The sequence below is a fragment of the Marmota marmota genome, unplaced genomic scaffold, assembly GCF_001458135.2.
Source record: "Marmota marmota marmota unplaced genomic scaffold, marMar, whole genome shotgun sequence".
NCBI lineage: Eukaryota > Metazoa > Chordata > Mammalia > Rodentia > Sciuridae > Marmota > Marmota marmota.
This window is the reverse complement of record NW_025999941.1, coordinates 16,263,868-16,286,158: the sequence shown is the minus strand read 5'-3', so window position 1 is coordinate 16,286,158 and position 22,291 is coordinate 16,263,868. Positions and strand designations below refer to the sequence as shown.

Sequence of the window (22,291 nt, the reverse complement as noted above, 5' to 3'; positions counted from 1 at the left end):
CCTGATTCCGGCACCTAGACATCTGTATAATCCCAAACACATACATTTATGGTGGGGGCCACCTCTGTCCATTCCCCCCCCCCCCATTAGAAACAGTTCTTCATCCCATTGGCAGGAAGGAGACTGAGTTCTGCTATTGTTTTTCTTTGTCTGGAATTCATTATAAGGTCTCAGGCAATCAGGTCACCTCTTGGGGCTTCTGTTTTCTGGCCTAAGGAAATTAAGTTTCAGTGTCTTGGGATCACCACGAGGGCCAGATAATTTCAGGGTATCATCCATTTCCTTTCAGGATGCTGACCCACAAGGCAGGTCTGACTCACTTCAAAACTTGTGCCCTATCCACGGTACTAGAATGATCTCTAAGGCTTCTTGTGGCTTTTTCAATGTTTCACTTACATTTCCCCAAACTCTTGAGGAAACTCAGAGTGTGGACCATACAAAACACGTGCATAAGCTGCCAAGTATGGGGCCTTGTCTGCGGACCTCCAGTGACCAGCCACCATCCACTGCTTCATCCCCTCATTGTCCAAAAGAGCAAGTTGATGCAACCACTCTGGAAAGCAGAATGGGGGAGTCTCCAAAAAACAAACAAACAAAAAAACCCTAGGAATGGAACCGCCATTTGACCCAGTTATCCCACTCCACGCCACACACCCCAAGGACTTAAAATCAGCATATTACAGTGAAATAGCCACATGGATGTTTATAGCAGCTCGATTCACAATAGCCAAGCTATGGAACCAAACTAGGTGCCCTTCAACAGATGAATGAATAAAGAAAATGTGGTCTATGTACACAATGGAATATTATTCAGCCATAAAGAAGAATAAAATTATGGCATTTGCCGGTAAATGGATGGAACGGAACACTATCATGCTAAGTGAAATAAGCTCATCCCCCAAATACAAAGTTGAATGTTCTGATATGCAGATGCTAACACACAATAAGGGGGTGGTGAGAATATAAGTTCATTGGATTAGACAAACAGGAATGAAGGGAAGGGAGGGGATGGGAATGGGAAAGACAGTGGAGTGAATTGGACAGAACTTTCCTATGTTCATATAGGAATATACCACAGTGAAACTCCACATCATGCTCAACCACAGGACTGGGATCCTGATTAGAATAAGATATACTCCATGTTTGCATAAATGTGTCAAAATACACTCTACTGTCACATATATCTAAAAAGAACCAATAAAATTTTTTTAAAAAGGCAAAAAACCCACAAAAGATTCTCAAAGAGAAAAAATATGCTTTAAACATATCCACCCTTTTCCCATGAAATATTATAATTTTGGAGAAAAACTGGGATGTTAGTTAGGACAACATGAGTCTGAATCCAGGTTTGAAAGCCCATTGTGTAATCACATGTTAAAGGTGGCCATGTTTTAATGTTGCCTCATTTGTTGATTTCTAGAATCAAACGAGATCCTGTCGGTTACCTAAAGTGGCAAAGCATTACACGAAGGTAAGGGTTAATAATTAAAAAGAAAAAAATTTAAAAGTGCCTTGTTGTTCCAGCACATCTGGAAAAAGCCACTTAAAACTCCCCAGGTAAATCATGCATCCATCTGAGAAGCCAAAGAGTAGCAATCTGGCGGGAAGACGTGGTCAAAGCTGACGGTCCTCACCAAATTCCTTGCAGTGGGGTTCTCTTTGCAGATGTGGATAATTTGTCAATGTCCAGGTCATTTTGGTTGTTACAATGTGGGGTGGAGGTTGCTACTGACATCTAGTGGGTAGAGGTCAAGAATGTTGCTAAACCTCTAACAGTATATAAATCAGTCTCCGGCAAAGATGAGATATTGTACTGGGAATTGAACCCAGGGGCACTTAACCACTGAGCCACATCCCCAGCCCTTTTTATATTTATTTAGAAACATGGTCTTGCTGAGTTGCTTAGGGCCTCGCTACGTTTTGAACTTATGATCCTCCTGCCTCAGCCTCCTGAGCCCCTGGGATTACAGGTGTGCACCACCACTCCCAGCCAAAAAAATGTTCATTGTTGCCAAGCATGCCGCACTGTAATCCCAATCCCAGTGAATGGGAGGCTGAGGCAGGGAGATCATAGTTTGCATCCAGCCTCAGCAACTTAGTGAGGCCCTAAGCAATTTGGTGAGACCTTGTCTAATAAAAGAAAAGAAAAAAGCCTGAGAATATAGCTTAGTGGTCAGCTGGATTTGATTCCCAGTAACCCCCCTCCCCAAATAAAATAAAATAAAGTAAAATAAAATAAATAATAGGGTTGAGATTGAGAAATCCTGATCTATTGCAAGTTCAATGCATTCAGAAACTAGTATATATTTTTTTATTCCTGTTGCGGTCATGCTTCGCATAAAGAAGGCTCCCAGCACATCAGTACATTTGTTAAATAAATGGGAGAGTAAATGGATGCCTACAGAAACCAGACCATTCTGAGTGTCGGGGAAATCGTGGCTCCTCTAGGCAGCTTCTTGGTTTACAGGGCCATCTTTACTTTTCTGTGCTCTCAGAGACTCTCACCTTCATTCCTCTCCCAACCCTGGGCAAGTATGAGGATAAGGATAGCCCATTAAGTCTGAGGATGCCCAGGAGCGCCAAATAATGTTTATAAGACACAAGCCCCGAGAACCGCTGCCAGCTCCCTGCTTCAAAGCACTCCATGTCAGTGAGCGGTAACGACATCAGCAAATAAGCGCATTCACTCTTGTTCCTTCACCAAGTCCAAAAGCACAGATTTCCTACGAATGTCTTGCAAAGCAGTACAATTACACCTTTAAGAAGACACAATCCATAAAATAGAACCATAAAATAGAAACAAAGTTATGCAAGAAAATGGAACTCGACAGCTCTTGTCTCTCCTACCACAGGGAGAGCAGATATTATCTCTTTGTTCATTTCTATTTTAGGTGGTGGTGGGGGTACTTGGGATTGAACTCAGGGCACTCGACCTCTGAGCCACATCCCCAGCCCCAATTAGTATTTTATTTAGGGACAGGGTCTCATTGAGTTGCTTAGTACCTCGCTAAGTTGCTGAGGCTGCCTTGAACTCATGATCCTCCTGCCTCAGCCTCCTGAGCCCCTGGGATTACAGGCATGAGCCTCTGCACCCGACCTGTTTGTTCATTTCTGTATCCCTACCCCTCTCTCAGTGCCAGGCACATGGTAGGTATCTGTATGTATTTGTTAAATGAAACGATAACCTAGCAGAGGCAATGCTGCAATCCTTCCCTCAGATCTGCTCCCAACTAAAACATCTTTTTTTATTGGGGAAATTTGTATAAAGATAATTTGAATGCTATAGGTTTTTTTTTTTTTTAATTGTAAACATGTTAAGAGTGGCTAAGCATGCTGTACTGCGATCCTAGTGAATCAGAGGCTGAGGCAGGAGGATCATAACTTCAAGGCCAGCCTCAGTAATTTAGTAAGGCCTAAAATAACTTGGTGAGACCCTGTCTTAAAAACAAAACAAACAAAAAAAAAACATAGTGCCAAGATTGAGAAACCTTTATCTATTGGAAATTCTTTCTATCTATCTATCTATCTATGATTTTGAATTCATCATTGAGGAGTAGATGTCAATATGGGGACTTAAAAAATTCTTGCAATAATAAATCATATTGGGGACACTTTACCAGAAATAAACTAAGCCTCAATTATCAGTCACATCTTTTTCAGAAAGTCAACACTGGGATAGTGCAAGGCAATTTGGGAGGATTTTAGGATTCTATAAGCAGGGCCACAGAAGTCACATGGGAACTGTGAAGAGAAACCTTTTATGCCTAACACACCATTCTCCCAAGGGACCATGAGGACATGATTATCCACTTACATGGACCAACTAACGCTCCACAGTGGAGGGACTGGGCTTAGAGTGAGCTTGCCAGAAACCACAGAGGGATGTGTTAGAAGCTCCCCCCATAACAATTTTCCATTAGTACCGTTGGCTAGAATCTGTGTTAAAAAACGATCACTGTAGCATCTATCAATTATGCAGTTCCATTAGTCTGCAGGGTGGAGAGACAGAGGTGTCTGCAATCTCAGCACACTCCTTTTTCTTTAAGCCTTTAAAGACACACCAATGACCAATAACCTCTTGTACAGGATTTGATGCTTGATGTGCTGGTTCAAAAAAAAACCTCGCTGGTTCTCTGTTCTTATGCATGCATGTAATGAGACCAACAGTTCTATTGGCACATCTGTCTGGCATGTCTGATGATAAACTCAAGACTAGCCAACACTCATTATGTCTTAATGCCAGACAGTTTCTCCATACTTATCAGATTATTTTTAAGAACTTAATGTTCGATATGTTTCAGTACACACATCTCTAACAACAACAACAAAAAAAGATACACTTTATAAAACTGTCTCTAAGGTTGATTTTAAGAGAGAGCCTATATTTGATAAATACTATGACTAAACACAACATTACTTCATAAAGGGAAAAGTTCTCATTTGATGATATATTTAGAACCCAGAGAAATGTTCTTGCAAAAACCAAATTGAGGGCTGTAATATAGCTCAGGTGGTGGGGTGCTTGCCCAGCATTCACAAGACCCTGGGTTCAATCCCCAGCACCATCAAAATTTAAAAAAAAAAATTGATTTAAATTTCTTTATGGGTCTTGGCTCTAATACCACACTTTCTGATTAAATCACCAATTCTGATATTTTTCAAAAGAAGATCTGAAGAAAAAGAAGTACTGTAGAATCAAATGAGTTATCAAGCTTGTCTCCGGCAAAAAAAGATGACTATCAATTTGGAAACATTTTATTGTGTACTGCACTCTGAACTCTTCATTCAAAGAGGTGTCCATACCTGCGCTCCCTCCAAACCTGTCACATATTAGACACAGTGGCTCACGCCAAGATTCAATATCGCGTTAACCACTCCAGAACTTGACTCTTGGGGCTCCCAATTTGTGGTGGGGGGTTTCTGTTTGGTTGTTTAATTTTTAAGATCTTTCTGGGGTTTGGTAAAATATAACATATATGTCCTGAGCTGGATTCTGTCTTCAGGCAACATTGTTTTTTGTTTTTTTTTTTTAAATCATTCATAGTTTTCTCATAATTGCTTTCTCATGAGAAGGAAAAAAAAATGCAGCATTTCCCAGACTCACCCAGGACCGGCTTGCTAAAGCTGCAGCTTGAGGAGAAATTTCAAACATATTGATTCCCAGTTAGTGGCATTTTTTCCCCTAGAGGATTCATCTGAATTTTATTGGCTTAAATGGATTTCAGATGGGGAAGTCAGCAGTCAGGTGCAAAGGAATGCATTTGAGGGCTTGGAAATGCCACTTTATCAAGCATCGAAAATCCCTCATAGCCAGCTCTGGTCATTTTTTAATTACCCAGGTGGTACACACACTCTGCAGTAGGCTACATGAAGTGCCAACTCAGCCCTTTCGCCCCAGAAAGCAAAACCACAGTGGGGGTAAATCAAAGGGAGGTGAGGATTCCAGAAAGTTCTCCACAAGTGCACCAACTCTCTTGGAATCGCCTTTTGTCCTTTGCATCTACGACAAACCAGACACCTGGAGATATTGATATTTCTCAGCTCTTGTGGCTTCTGTATCTTGACTTTGTGTTCAAAAGATTGCAAGTTCAAGGGATGGGTTTATTTTGGTCAATACAAAAAAGCTACCTTAATTTAGCCTCTTCTGCATATTACTTCTCCCTAGCTGGCTCACTTGCGTTACATCCACATTGTGGTAACTACACAAATGGAGTGGAAATAAAGAACACATTCTTCAGATTTAAACACATAATTAGCTTGGAGTCACAAAGGCACAGTGTGAGAAGAAGGAGATTATGTGGTGTCAGAAGAGGAAAAAAGTACTAATGCAAATATGGTATATTATTGTACATCCCTGCAAATCATGCCAGGCTGAATCTAAACCTCTAAGTTTTACACTGACGACGTAAAACCCTGACCAGGGGACAAATGAAGAGCCTGACTCTGGAATCAAAGTGCCACTTAGTTTCACTGCCAGTGACGTTCAGCAGACCTACCCTGTGTCCTTCAGTAAAATGGGGAGTTAGTGTTATCTCCCTCAGAGAGCGGTTGAGAAGATCAAAAAGAGAGAAGCCACATAAAATGCTTAGCACGGTGACAGGTATACAGTAGGTGCTTATTAAATGTCAACGGCTACAGCATCTTTCATATTGCTAAAAAGCATCAATGATCTCATTGTAAAACAATTTTTTAAGCAATCCCTTCATTATTTCCCCCAACATGGCACAGAATTTCAATCCTCAGAAGTCATGACAACAGATTTTCTGGGCATAACATTCTGGACTTTCTAGAAGTGATATTTGAAAGGACCATGCCTATTTGCTCTAACTCAGACGAAAATCCTGAGCTCTTTTAAGAATCAGATGCCCTGTTGTCTTCCCTGTCAGTGGGTCCTGCCAGCTCAGAGCCCTTACTCTTCTGGAAACTGGCAACTGGAGGAAAAGATAGGTATTTGCCAGTTGAGCAGCCCTCAAACTTCATGGCTAGATGAACGAACAGCCTGAGATGATGATATCTCCATTAGCAGCTGATGACTTTATAGACAACCTGTTACAACCGGCCGTGAAAGGAGAAAATCACTGCCCCCAGTAAGGGATGTTGGAACCTGCTGTGTGTTCATTGAGAAGGGGACAGGGATATTTACGCTGATGGACTCACTTAGTAGTGACCAGCAATAGCGCAAGGATAAAATCTGTGTTTGGTTTTTCAAGAAACTACCTGCAAAGCCACACTGGGTGGCTGTTAGGACTTAGGACATCCAAGAGTGTTATTAGAATCACGCTTACAGAGGCCGGTGGCAAGGTGATATAAAATTTCAGGTGGGTTTGGGGGGATTTGGCATTTTTTGAGGCTGAGCCAGATTAATCCAAATTTAGTCTATTGGTCAGGATGAGTAGCTTCATTCCAGCGTGGGAGGGCTGTGTGCGAGTTTCAGAATACCCGAAAGTCAGCAGAACAGAGGGTCAGTACATTCCTGGAGACACATCGCTATTTCCATGAACTGCCCTGAGATGATTTCAAATCAGAGAAATTGCTGTTCAGAAAAAGAGTGCATGCCTAAGAGATCTAGGCACGTGTGAAATTCCCAACTTGACTTTCACAATCCCTGAAAAAAAAATTGTCAGATCTTCTCTTGGTTCACATTCAGTGGTGCCTTTAACTTTCATTATGAATATATTCTGTAGCTCATTTCACCATGGAAAGGGCTATGCAGATTTGTTGATTGTGTAACCAAAAGAGAAGATGAAAGCATCCACTTGTTTCCATTAGCGTAATTAGTTAATCATCTTATCATCTCTGTCTAGGATAATTATATTAATAGATTTTCTCCCAGACTTTGGAATTAAAAACAAAGAATTGAGACCATCTTTTATATTTTGAAAGAAATCAAAAACAAAACCCCAAAAAACACAGCAGTTAACCAGGTAATGCATTTAGAAACCATTGCTAGCAAAAGTGACCAGACAGCCATTGTACACTAGTTTGCATTTGACAATAGCAACTTTTCTCCTGATTAGCTTTGGATATGGAAACACCATAGCCAGGAATGGGCATTTGACAGACAGTGGTCCTAATACATAGTGTATAGAAACACAGAAGAGACACAACACTCCTTAGGATCCAGCTTTTCAGGGAATAATGTGAAACGGACTTTAATGATCTGAATGCTTTTTGCACAAAAATTTGGCTCTTTTTTTTTTTTAAAGGTGTATGTTCCTGGATCTTAGGGAAAATTCATCTCATTCATTCTACCTTGCGTAAGACCTTAGGAGATTAGCACACATCTTTCAGCACAGCACACAATATTTGGTAGCTATTTATGGAGTTTGAGACAGTCTCACTGTGACACTGATGAAGAAACTTTAATTAAAAATGGCTAGCAGGTTGTAACACGCGAAGGCACCCAGGGCATGTAACACTCTCAAGGAAGGTTTGGGTAGAATGACATTACATTTTTTATAAAGCCAACTCTAAGTTTGCTTAAATAGTTTCCTTACTCTGTTGGAAGACACCCGGCATATACTTCAACAGCTAATGAAAGCTTCTTACTGTCACAGAACAGCCACTCTGGTTTTTAAACATAAGAATCAAAGAAAGCAAAGTTAAATTAAAAAAAAAAAAAAAAGACAATCATGAAAGATTTCAAAATCATATTTGGAAAGAAAAGTGTACAGCCCAAATCTACCCAGGCAGACAGATAGACACACACACACACACACACACACACACACACACACGAGCCAACTGTAAATCAAGAGAGATAAACTTACCGGAGCAAATATCACCATACACATTTACAAAAGAATTGATAATCCAACTTCCCTCTCCTGAAAGAAAATAGAGGTTGTCTCATACTAAAAATAAAGCTTCTCTGTCCACAGCGGCAGCCACTTGTCCCTGTCTCTCTCTTGCTCTCTCTCTCTCTCTCTTTCTTTTTTTTTTTTTTGTGAAGCCAAGGAAGAGAACAAGAAAATCAATGCAGAGGGAAAGTGAGAGGCTATATACCAATCAAGGGGCTGCGCCTGCTTTATTGGCAGAGAGATGGCAAAACGGTCATATTAGTAGACAGGGACAGCCCACAGCCGAGTGCAGGAACCTGATACTTCCCTCTGGTGACAGGCTGCCTGCTCTGGGGGAGGTGGCTACCACCATGGTGAACTCCCACACTTGGCTCTAGGCTCACAACTGCCCCACCGTGCAGGAAGGAGCCAGCGCTGCGCATCACCAGGAGAGGCAAGGGCTCCCCTGTTACTCCTGAGACCCCTCCTCCCTCCCCCACTGTGCTTGAAAACAAACTGGAAGACGCTAAGGAGGCAGGATTTTGCACGTTGAGGGTGCAGAGGGGAAGCCATGGTTTTATAAAAAAATTTTAAAAATCCTTATGAATAGATTTGCATAGATTAGGTTAATATGGGTATGTTGGTTAGAAAAGAATTGCCCTCGTTTTTATGGAAATGCACGGGTATTATGCATGATCCCCATTTGGGAAATTCATACGCTGTCCATAAATAATCATTAAGATGATGGTTTGGAAGACAGTTTTTTTTTTTTTTTTTAGACACTGGCGATTATGGAAGGGACCGATCGCAACTTGGGTATTTGGTGCATCCCACGAGTGGTACTTAAAACCTTCTGCAAAATCTCAACATTAGAAGGGCTCCGCGGGTTTAAATGTGACTTAGATCTTTTTTTTTTTTTTTCCTTTGCAGAAAGGAGTTGAGTTTGACTATTTCCAGGGGCTGCAATTATGGCACTCCCAAGGAAATGTGTTTTGGGGAGATTGGCACCAAATCCACAGAGAGGCTGACCCACCAGTTGCATGCTGTGCTCCCACAGGCGCTCCCAGGACGGTTTCTACCTGTGACTTAGGGGGCCTCCCAGGGAGGCGAAACCTGCATGCTGCCCTCCCCCAATTCAGGGCCCCACTCGGGACAGGTGTCTTGTTGGGTTGACCCCAGGTATCTGTGCTTCCTATTCAGTGCACCTGAAGACGGTCCAGCTGAAAATCACATAAGCTGGCCGTGTTTTAAATAGGTGGTTAGTGCAGAATCTATCCCAGACTTTGCTTGGGTCCCTCTCTCTGTCTCCCTGTTCACACACACACAGCCACTGTCACCAACACACAGAGGTCATCACCATCATCTCTCTTTCTGACGGCCCCACCCTTTTTTTCCCCCTTTCCTTCCTAGGCACATAGTAATGACTGGGGAGCAGGGGGAGGGCATTGGGGGACCCCACCAGCCATCTAATAAAATAACGACAAGAATTCAGGCAACTTGGAGCCTCGGAGTCCTGTTTCCATTCACTGGCCATGTGACTTGAAAAGTCCCTTTGGGCCTCTGAGCCTCAGTTTGTCCTCTGTAAAATGAGTACACTAGCACCTCACAGCGCTGCTGGTGGGGCGGTGCGGGGAAGAAATGAAATGCACCCAAGAGAGTGCTCTGAACCCACACTACGCACATGCGGTCAGGGACCCCCAGCTTCCTTTCTCTTCCTCCTCCTGCTGATCCTTTGTGCATGAGCCTGCAGAGTTCTTACAACATGTCAAGCTCTGAAGTCCTCCCAACCCCCACTCTCCCATGGCCACCTCTCACCTGCTTATTAAAACGTCCCATTCCAAATGAGGGACTCCAGGGAGTGAACTAAGCAAATGAATCAAGATAAGGCAGGGAAAAAAAAGAAAAAAGATACGGGGCACTTGAATAAGCACTCAGCAAGTCTCCGTGGAAATAGAGGAAAAACTGACCCCCAAATGACGTCTTTATACTAAGGCCACAGCTCCTGCCAGAGTTGGAGCCAGGTTGGAGCCGAGTTGAGGAGGTGGCTGTACTCAGCAAGGTACCCATAGGACAGAACCAGACTGAAAGTTCTGCAGGCTGGGTGTCCATTCTCACCAACCTGGAATACGAAGATCCCCATTTCAAGCAAAATAAAAAAAATTTTTTTTGTCTTTCACATACTAATCGTGAGCATTTCCTGAATATTTTCGGTGCCAGATATTATTAGTAGTGTTTTTCTGATGCATCAGCTTCTGAGGTCTCACAAAATGAAAAAGTTACTATTTTCATTCTAGTTGATAGATGAGGAAACCAAGACCCCAAGAGTGAAGTGGCTTATCTGGAAGTGCACAGTTAATATTTAACAAAGCTGAGACTAAAACCTGGCAGGATGCTCTCCAACCGTTAACCGCAGAGGTCTCGTGATGCCTGTTGTCTTTTTATTTATTTAGTGTACGGGGTATGACTAATCCACATATGCATGCAGGGACCCTGGGAGAATTCCTTAGCTGTACCCACTCTGTGGATTCAGGGTCCACCAGACCCAGGAGGTCCAGTCCCTGGCCCGGCTGGGCTCCAGGTGCACTTGGCATGTTATTCAAGACCTGAGAAGAGGAGAGGTAAGCTGCTGCATCATCTTGAGGTTGCTACTGATCTGTTCCATGACCCTGGGGGTGTCCCTGAATTCGTTCATGTTTCAGTTTTGCTCATGTTTCAATGAAAGGATTTCGACTGAGTCACCTCTCAAGGGGTTTCAGGGTCACCCTAGACTAGAGTCTGATTTCTGGTTGGGTTAGCCTTTCGGGCCTCCTATTTTGTTCCAGATGAGGCTGTCAGATGCTCTAAGTGTCCCCTGCCACCACCCACCATCACCTCTCCCCAGAGTGGATCCAAGTAGGTCCCCCATGAAAGAACCCATGTTCATCCCTTTAAAATGTCAATCAGATCTGGTCACTTCATTCATCCCATAGGCTTCAAGGAAAATCCAAATTCTTTGGGGCTCCTTCAAAGCCTCCGTGCTGGGGCTCCATGTGCCTTCCTGATTTGATCTCATTCCCTTCCTCTTTGCCACACTGGTCTCACCCGCCTTTGCTCTGACTGTTCCTTCAGCCTGGAATGTTCTCCCCTCAGATCTCCCTTGTCATTCAATCCTTAGCTATACTTTCTGCTTTTGAGAGGGTCTTTCTTTGCTGACCACCTAATCTGAGTGCTGACTGGGGATAGGAGAGCATATTGGTTTTTTCCTGTCATAGTAACAGTTGTTGTTATGTATGTGTGTGTTATGATTTTTTTTGTACTTTCTACTGTCTATTATGTTTTGTTTTTTGGTACCAGGGATTAAACCACTGAGCCCCATCCTTTTATTTTTTTATTTATTTAGAGACAGGGGTCTCACTGAGTTGCTGGGGCTGGCTTTGAACTTGCAATCCTCCTGCCTCAGCCTCCAGAGCTTCTGGGATTACAGGTGTGCACTACTGGCCCTCTTGTTTATATATTTTCTCATTTAATTATTATCTCCTTTCTACAAATGCAGGGTACATCTAGGAGAGTGTCTCCTACGTCTTGAGAAAAGCCCCTGGCACAGAGTAGATGTCCAACAGGTTATTTGGTGGATAATAAATGAATGATCAAATCAATGAATCAACTTGAGAATGAGCGTGGCTACAGACAGCAATTAAAACAAAACAAAACACTAAGTTCTTCAGAGGCGCTCAGCCTCAACCCTGGGCAATGAACAGAATCATTGGCATTAGTGAATGCAGCCTGTGTTTGCCATCTTGTTCAGGGAACATTCTGGAAGGGTTGTAGACTTCATTGTCCTCCCAAGAGGGGGCCATGTCCAAGATGGACCCCACAGACCCGTTGTGTATGGAAGGCTTGGATTCCTCGAGATGTTCACCTGGGCTCACTGAGTGTCTGATATCTGGGTCCTTCCCATACACCTGCCATTTACAGAACAAATAGTCCTGTCAGCAAGCCACTTAAGGCTGTCTTCACCTCCGCATTTATCAGACAGTCCAGACAGTTGGCTACCACTCTCACGTGGAACGGGAACTGACAGAAATAAAGCCATATGCCATTATTTGATGGTTCTGGTTTGAAAAACTGATATTGGCATTTGTTGCTACTGCCTTAAAAATGACACTTACCCGTTATTAGACTGTTAAAAATAGAGGTCCAGTGTCTTCTATGCTGAGTATTTATGGAAAGGTTAAGTGGGTTAAAATAATCTGTGATTCTCTGAAACAACTCATTAGCCATGCTAATTTCCAATATGGTCAGATCTCCAACTCGGAGCTTTCCATGGAGCATGGCCTTCAGACCACTTCAAAAGCATTTTTGTTCCCCTCGGAATGGAAAAGACTTGTCCCCCCCCCCGCCCTCCCCTTGGTGGACATACCTCCTGGTGGATGCAACAGTTCCTTACCCTTGGCATTTCTATTTCTAGACATCTGGTCTCTCCAAAGGGTCTTTTGCAGGCCCGTCGGCCTCAGGGGAGTCCCTGAGTGGAAAATTGCAGAGCCACAAGGCTCTCTCCATTGCCGCGGGGGAAGGGAGGTGATCAAAGATCAGAGGGCTCTGAAAGCCCTTACACCCAACCCACTTACGGAGCAACCTTGAAATCTCTAATGATGCCTGCCTTCCTCGGATGGAGCACCGCTCCTACCATGGGTAAAAATGCAGTTTATTCAGATCTGAGCAAGGTATATAGCACCGGGTTTCTTATCTTTTTATGTCTTTGGTAGGAGAGAGTGTTTTTTTCTCCAATTTTCTCTCTTTTTCCCTTTTAAATGCCTACTGTGATAAAATAATATCAACATCACTCAGTCTTGTATTAATTATTATTTGTCCTCAGTAGAGTTTAAGGCTGGTTAACAGAGGTTGTGGGAATAACAGAAGCTAAGAAATATAGCAGAATGAGACTGAGTGGTTTGACCCAGTTTTCTTCGTACTCCTCGGTTTATACCCAAAGGATGTAGAATCAGCATACTACAGTGAAGCAGCCACAGTGATGTTTATAGCAGCTCAGTTCACAATAGCTGGGCTATGGAGCCAGCCTAGGTGCCCTTCAACAGAGGAATTGATAAAGAAAATCTGGTATCTATACACATTGGAATATTACTCAGCCATAAAGAATAAAATGATGGCATTTGCTGATCAATGGATGGAACAGGAGACTATTGTTCTAAGTGAAATGAGCCAATCTCACAAAAACAAAGGCTGAATGTTCTCTCTGATTTGTGGATGCTAACCCCAAACAGGGGGTGGTTAGCAATGTGTATTTGCTGAATGCGGGGTGAACAGACTCATCTGGGGCAGAATATATATGGTTCAGCATACTCCTGTTTAGGCACTCAGCATGGTAGACAGCTCCTGCCTGTCCCTCTAGGCCACTTCCCCATCCACTCTGTGCCCAGAAGGCTGACCTGAATGGCCCTTAGCAGGGACCTCCCCTTCTCTGAGGCATCCCATTGGCAGGTGCTTCCAGGAGAGTAGAGGCTGAGAGGAGGCTGAGGGGAGGCCAATTATTCCTTTGGTCCCTCCTGATGGGTCCCTAAGTTGGCTCCTTTTGCAAAGACCATGTGTAAAGTAGGCTTCCCCATACATCTGTCTCCCTTTTCTCCCCTCCCTCCCCTCTTGCTCTCTCTGGTCTCTCAGACCCCAGGTGGTAAGAGTTCCTGCTGCTGAGTACTCTCAAGGCCCTGCAATGGCACTTTCCTTTCTTGCTTTCCTAGACTTTTACCATCCCTTTTCTAACTCAAACAGAATGCCCTCTAGGGAAACTTGCATTTTTTAAAAATATAGATACAAAAAAGTCATATTGATTTTTAGAAATTTACATTCATAAATCATAAATAATACATTGATTTTTTTAAAAAAAGATTCATCTCCTTTAACAGCTTCCCATCACTCAGTTTCATTGTGCCAGCTATTTCCTACCTGGGGCTTCAGGAATGAAAACAGGTGGCTTTGATTCCCGCCCTGTCCCCTAGCACTTACATGGTCTTGAGCGATGGCCTCACCTATAAAATCCAACACTTGCAAACTAATGCATCCAAAGTGCTGAGCGCACAGCAAGCCAAATGGTAGCAACTGCGGGACCCCCTTGGCCAGCTTCTCTTTCCTTTCCCCTTTGGAGGGAAGAGCTTGACGTGTTTTGAGAGAGGAAGGGACAGGAAAGCCGGTGTCCTGTTCAGAAGGGTTGAAGAGATTGCCCCCACTTGCGTATCAGGCGCTTCGAGACATCACTGAGGCATGGGGCTTAAGGAGAAAAATATTTGCTGGAAATGGCTTTGAGAATGGGTATTTCTGAGTGCCCACAGTGTGCTGGTCGATCCACTCAGCCCATGGAATAGGGGAGTGGTCAGATGCTTCTTTCTGAACTGGGTGGAGGGCAGCTCTTGGATGCTTGGGTGTCGCTCCACAGGCTCTGGAGCTGACAGTAATTCCAGATGTTTTATCGGTACTTAAAACATCTTTCATTCCTGTTTAAATATTTTCAAGTCAAGGGAGGGGCTGTGTTTCATTAGAAAGTCCTTTAATGGCCCAAAGAGGCTTTGGCCCAGAAGAGACGGGAATGCATGTGTGGCCTAGGTCAGATTAAAACCTACGTGGGCCTCATTCCTCTATAGGGAAGAACAACTTTCAATCTACGAGAACTTTGTGACTCTTCTAAAGTGAAAGAGCCATCATTTATTAGCCTAAAAATTTCAGCGGTACAGGTATCAATGGGGTGCATGCTACAGGTTCATGCTAAATTCTGTGGATACAGTGAGGAAAAAGATAAAAATAGAATCTTTCCAAAGTAACTTAGAATTAAGTCATAACTTTTGCATTATCTGCACAATCAAGAAACCTCTAGGGCCTGCGATGTAAATAATTCTCAATGTATATTTATTGAATGGTTGAATGAATAATGTGGATATTCACATTACTGTGATTTTTTTTTCACATTTTTATTTGTTCTTTTTAGATATACATGACAGTGGAGTGTATTTTGACATATTATACACACACATGGAGCCTAACTTCCCGCTCTTGTGGTTGGACATGATGTGGAGTTTCACTGATTGTGTGTTCACATAGGAATAAAGGATAGTTACATTTGATTCACTCCACTGTCTTTCTATTCCCATCCCCCTCTCTTCCCTCCATTTCCCTTTGTCTAATCCAGTGAACTTCTGTTTGCCCCCACTATACCATTTATTGGGCATTAGCGTCTGCATAACTATGGTGTGTTGTTAATTACAGCGGTCAGCGTGTATTAAAGTATGTTAGTGAAACTCCTACAGGTACTAGATGGCACAAATGACCAGATTATCTCAGTGTTCTAAATAATTAGAGTCATAAAATTTAACATTGAACTTTTTAAGCTGAATGCTAAGAATTCCTAAAGATGCTCCATGTGTGAGATGGGAATGTGGGGTAGGAAAGGAAATCAGAGATCCATACCCCTTCTCTGCTTCAATCACTCCATTCCACCGTTTTCTCTAATTTACAATTCAGGTTTGCAAACATAATTTTTTCTTTCTTTTTTTTTTTTTGTATCAGGGACTGAACCCAGGGGGTACTTAACCACTGAGCCACATCCCCAGCACTTTTTATTTTGAGACAGGGTCTTTCTGAGTTGCTTAGGGCCTCACTAAGTAGTTGAGGCTGGCCTTGAACTTGTAATCCTCCTGCCTTAGCCTCTCAAGCAACTGGGATGACGGGTGTGTGCCACCGTGCCCAACAACATGATTGGTTTTGAATAAAAAGACTTACATCTCAAATAAAGACTGCAGAGAACTACTGCTCTAATGAAGAAATTCCACAGTTGTCATTAGCTGCCATGAGCCTTTCTGATACCAATAATGATACCTACCTTTATTTCTGGGTATTAGCTGAAGCATCATTCATGCATTCTTTTATTTGATTATTGCTCAACCTTGTGGACTAGAATGTACCGCTGTCTTCATTTTAGAAACCAGAAAGCTAAGGCTTAGTACAATTTGGTAAATAGCCCAAGTCTACATAGAGAGTAACATTGGAATGAGGGTTTGATCCTGGGTAGTATAATACAGTCCACATTGACGAGCCTTGCTGATGGGAGCAAATACAACTTACAAAATTTGGGCAGTTGGCTGAGCAGAGTTACACACACCTGTAATACCAGTGGCTGGGGAGGCTAGGCAGGAGGATCATGAGTTCAAGGCCAGCCTCAGCAACTTAGTGAGACCCTAAATAACTTAGTGAGACCCTGTCTCAAGATAAATCAGTCAATAAAAAGGGCTGGGGATGTGGCTCAGTGGTTAAGGTCCCCAGGAGTCCCCAGTACCAGTACCAAAAAAAAAAAAAAAAGTCAAGCTGTTGGACATTGCCCATTTTTTTTTTTTTTTAGTATATACTTAATGGAAATCCAAAGTGATGATGTACTTCAGGTACATAATTTCTGATAATTTCATCTACTGTTCTTGTGTAGGGGGGTAAAAGTGGCACTGTAATAAACCTCTCCCTAGCAGATTCATTTGTCCCACAGTCTCTCATAGGACACAATAGGTACCAAATCAGTCTCTGCCCAGTTATTACAGAAAATGAGTGACTTTTCTTATTTTCACATTCGTAAATCTAATCAGAAATAGCAAGGATATTCGCTCCCTGTTTTCTTCCTATCTTTTTTTTTTTTTTGTAGTACAGACTGTGCTATCAGCAAACAGAGGGCTTAGGAATAGGGCTGTTTCTGACATGGATTTCTCAAAGCCTGGTGTGGGAGCAGAAGAGGAATAGCCGTAGCTATGATTAAGGATTAAGACTTTATATCGGAAAGAATCCCTCAGGTCTGGTTTTTACATGTGTCTTGTTAGCAATGTAATAAGAACAAGGGAAGGAAAACATGGAGATCATTTTCAGTAATCTCGCCCAGTATACTGAGAAATTAGTAGTAAATTAGATCAAGAGCTATGTGAATTTTCACTGATAATTCTCCAGGAAGGAAAGGTATCATTGCCAACTGTGCATACCAGTGGGACTTGCTTAGGCTTTTTTCTTTTAATACTTAAAATTGTAAGCATTTATGGGTTACCTAATATTTTTAAAATTTTTTGTTATTTTTTCCTTTTAGTTATACATGACAGTAGAGTATATCTTGACATATTATACATACATGGAGTATAAATTCCCATTCTTGTGGTTGGACATGATGTGCAATTAAACTGTGGTATGTTCATATATGAATACAGAAAAGTTACGTCTGATTCACTCTACTGTCTTTTCTATTCCCATCCCCACTCCTTTCCCTTCATTCCCCTTTATCTAATCCGATGGACTTCTTGTATTCTTCCTCCCACCCCCTTTGCTTTGGAAGATTGGCTTGTTTCACTTAGCATCCATTTACTGGTAAATGCCATGATTTCATTCTTCTTTATGGTTAAGTAATATTCCACTGTGTATAGAAATCATATTTTCTTTATGCATTCATCTGTTGAAGGTCACCTAGGCTGGTTCCATAGCTTAGCTATTGTGAATTGAGCTGCTATCACCATGAATGTGGCTGTGTCACTGTAGTATGCTGATTTTATGTCCTTTGGGTCTGTGCTGAGGAATGGGATACCTGGGCCCAGATGGTGGTTCTATTCCAAGTTTTCTTGAGGAATCTCCATACTGCTGATATTTTGAAGAATACATACATTGCAAAATAGTTAAATATAACTGGTTATCCAGCATATTGCCTCACATAGCTATCATTTTTTTATAATTTTGAATTCTTATTTTTTCCTTTTAGTTATACGTGACGGTAGAGTGTATCTTGACATATTTATACAAACATGGAGTACATTTTATTCCATTTAGGATCCCAGTCTTGTTGAGTCTTGTGGTGGTACATGATGTAGAGATTCTCTGTGGTGTATTCATGTACGTTCCTAGGAAAGTCATCTTTATGGTGAAGACTCTTGGCACGTCTAACTAGATTAAACTAGAGTCACCATGCTGTCCAAGAGGTCTCTTGAACGTCTTCCTCCCTGCTAACAGCCATCAGGTACCCTTTGACCCACACCTCCTCAGTCCCTCTCCTTCCCACTCTCCCCAGCCTCTGGGAACCACCCCCCACTCTCCACTTCTGTGAGAGCAACGTTTTTAGATTCCACACATGAGTGACATCATGGGGCATTCACCTTTCTGTGCCTGGCTTATTTCACTTAACATGGTGTCTTCCAGGTTCACACATGTTGCCTGCCTTTCTGACCATCTATGAAATGGGGATGGTGACATTGGGTTCTGTCCATCATATGCAGAGAAGTCTACTGGTGACTGTTGCCATGTGGACTGCATTTCCGTCTCTTGCTCCTGCCTCAGGCCAGATGGATCAGAGACTCAAACCCGTGCAAAACGGCCTTCAGGACTTGCTTTCCTTCCCAACAAATCGAGTTACCATCCTCTGTGACACGAACACACCTCAAGCACTCGGACCACAGGGCAGCTCTTAATAAAATCAGAGGCAGGTAGGAAAGAAAGGGGAAGTCTGCTTCTCAGCATGTGGGTTACAGCTTCTAGAATGCACGACACTTGGGTGTTTCCCTGGAGGTCTGGGGCCTAGTCATGCTCTGCCCAGCTGTGGCTCCATCCATGAGCATCTCCCCAGGATTCCACCTCCAACCACTTCCCAGCCCCAGTCTGAAGCATGCACAGGGTTATGATGCTGATCAGCAAGGGAATGGGGTTGACCAGAGTGCATCTGGGGCAACATTTTAATTGGAGGGCTTAGGAAACCTTTGGAAACCCCCTCCCTTTGGCTGAGTATGTTTTACACTGGAGGTTTTTTTGTTGTTCCTTTTAGTTATATGACAGTAGAATATGTCTTGACATGTCATACACACATGGCGTCTAACTTCCCAGTCCTGTGGTTGGACATGATGTGGAGTTTCCCTGGTCGTGTGTTCATATATGAACACAGGAAAGTTCTGACCCATTCACTCCACTGTCTTTCCCATTCCCATCCCCCTCCCTTCCCTTCATTCCCCTGTGTCTAATCCAGTGATCTTCTATTCTTCCTTCCCCTCTTATTGTGTGTTAGCAACCACATATCAGAGAGAACATTCGTCCTTTGGTTCTTTGGGATTGGCTTATTTCACTTAACATGATAGTCTCCTGTTCCATCCATTTACCAGCAAATGCCATAATTTCATTCTTCTTTATGGCTGAGTAATATTCCATTGTGTATATATACCACATGTTCTTTATCCATTCATCTGTTAAAAGGCACCTAGGTTGGCTCCATAGCTTAGCTATTGTGAGTTGAGCTGCTACAAACATTGATGTGGTTGCCTAATTATAATATGCTGATTTGGAGTCCTTTGGGTATATATGCCAAGGAGTGGGATGACTGGGTCAAATGGTGGTCTGGAGTTTCTTTTGAACTGAGTATGGAGTAATCCATTAGCCAAAAATATTTTCTACAATTTTATTATTTATACATTATTATTTATAATCATTATAATTTTATTATTTATACATTATTATTATACATTATTATTCATACACACACAGAGACACCCACACCACACACACACACCACACACATCCCTCCTATCTGGGGGCTGCATCCTGTATTCCTAATTTCCATTTCCCCAAATTCTTGGATTCACGCACGGCTCCAGCTGTCTCAAAGGGCATCTGGATGCTGTGAACCAGACGGCTCCTGTGAAAGAACTTTAGATCTGGAATTTGCAATGCCATATAGAGTTACTGTTAATTTCTCTGCTCAGCGTCTCTCCATAGATATAAGATGAAACTCTTTTTCCTCCAGTAGCTGATTATTTATCACTGCAGGCCTATTTAGAACAGTTCAAAATGCCATGTGCACACACAGAGAAAGTCTCGATTTCTCCTTCAGCTGTGCATCTATTTTTAAAATAGAATGTTTCACCAATGTCTTCCTTAAAATGTTAGTTCCTTGTTAAACCATCCCCAGCTCTTGAAAGGATACAAATTAAGAGAGCCAGTCTGAAGAACAGGACATCCAGATATTTCCAGAATGTCACTTATCGCCACACTGAGAGTAACATTTTTCTCTCCTTTCTTTGAAAAGGGTAAAAAACAGAAACTCCCTGTAAAGGTTTGTAATGCCACTTGTGCTGACATTAGTTGCGGGAGAAGGCGAGTCGGTGTTAGATTTGGCTCAGAGAAAAAGAAAGAAAGAAAATCCACCCTTTCCGTTATGATATCACAAAGCTCTGTGATGCAGACAGTAGGGAACAGAACCACACAGCAAGGGGGTCTCAAACCTGGCTGCACATCTGCTGGGTGGCTTACAAACGATATGAGTGAGCCGTTCCAAACCCAGACCCCCTGACTCAGAACCAGGGTGGCAGGAGGCAAGTCTGGAAATTGACCAACTCTCCCAACTAGCTCTTCCCCAGGGGGATTTTCCAGGAGCTTCTGCTCAGAGCATGAAACCAGGGACTCCATTCAGTTACCATCAATGAGTCCCATATCCAATGAAGGCTTTAAGTAGGCAGAGAAGTTCCATCCAAAGAGAGAAAGACAGTGGCTGATGGAATTGCTACATCATGGGGTGAAAGCATCATCAATGATCTGCCAGGAGTCCTTCTCAAGCCTCTCTCCTGTTTGAACCCATCGTCTTTTGGGGAACACTGCTCTTACACATGAATACCAGAGCAAGAAATTATATAAATGGTTGATACACAATCCTTTTTATCAGTGGTTTTACTCTGAAGTTTCAGTTTATTTGCAGTCAACCAGGTACAAAAATATTAAATAGAACATTTCAGAGACAATTTTGTAAGTTTTAATTCTGAGAATTGAAATGAAATCTTACACTGGTCTCACTCATGTCTTCCTGGGTAGCATATACTATGTGGATACACTGGATGTCTAGTGTATCCACATAGTATATGCTACCAGTCAGCTAATAGTCATCTCAGTCACCAGATGACTGCTGCAATATCACAGCATGATCCTTATTTACTTAATAATTACCCCCAAATACAAGAGTGGTGACACAAAGGAGGCACCAGAGCATGTGACAAGAAAGGATAGATTAATTGTGGCATTATATGGCAATAGGGCAGGTTTCATAAGAAACCAACATACCATATGGAGATTTTGCTACTATCCACCGTTTCCAGCATTCACTGAGGGTCTTTAAATATACTCCCTACAGAAAAGGGGAGACGACTGTATTTGCACTCCAAGTTCTTTTTTAAATACTTCATTGGAATTAACTCATTTAATTTTCCTTAAGATATAACCAAACAAAATTTCAAAATTCAAAGACCAACATAAAGACTGCTGAAGCCCTTCCCTAGAGTCATCTTGGATTCTGCTATCTTGCCTCAACCTTCCTTAGCCTTTACCCTATGAGTTAGTTCATCAACCTGCTGCCCTAGGTATCTCCCAGAGGCTTAAGCAAAGCTGTGTTCTGGAAAGTTCCTCCTCAGACAAGCATATAAATGCAAGCAGTTTATTTGAAAAGCAATTCCAGGGAAGGTGAACAGAGGAAGTTCACGAAGGTCACATTCATGAGCAGGTGACCCCGTTGGGCCATCAGGATTGATCTCACTAGGGAGCTCCAGGAGATAGTCTGGGAGACCGGTGACCACAGGTCAGAGGTGTTACCAGCAGGGGCAGGAAGCTGGTCATTGACCCTCTATGTCCCTTCTTTCATGGGTCCTGCATGAATAAATTCCCTGCCTTTCCCACTTGAGAGTCTGTTGCCCTGGGTCAGAGAGAGCAGGAAGAGACAGAAGGCCTCTGATCCCGGACGGCTGCACAGCTGGGCTCAGAGATTGCTGGAATGCCTATAGGGGCCTCAGAGAGGCCCAAGTCACAGGTGGAAAGGAGAGAAAACAGAACCATGATTTTTTTTTTTAAATAAGGGCTCCAAGAAGAAGATCATGTTGCATCTGACTGTCCTTCTGAGTTTGTTTATTTATTTATTTATTTTTGTGTATGTGTGTGTGTGTGTGTGTGTGTTTTCTTTCTTTCTTTCTTTCTTTTTTTTTTTTTTTTTTTTT

General features: G+C 42.5%; 1 protein-coding gene across 2 annotated transcripts in view; it reads right to left on the bottom strand.

Annotated features, from left to right (window-relative positions):
- Nucleotides 1-22,291, bottom strand: part of Synpr (synaptoporin) — a 342,176-nt gene that overhangs the window by 178,525 nt on the left and 141,360 nt on the right. The window contains exon 1 of one of the 2 annotated variants that reach the window (XM_048801214.1): nt 8,271-8,736. The exons of the other annotated variant lie outside the window; for it this stretch is intronic. Coding sequence (XP_048657171.1) covers nt 8,271-8,294 — 24 coding nt within the window. The 5' untranslated portion in view covers nt 8,295-8,736. Of the gene's footprint in view, nt 1-8,270; nt 8,737-22,291 lie in introns of those variants that run through there. 2 annotated transcript variants of the gene reach the window in all.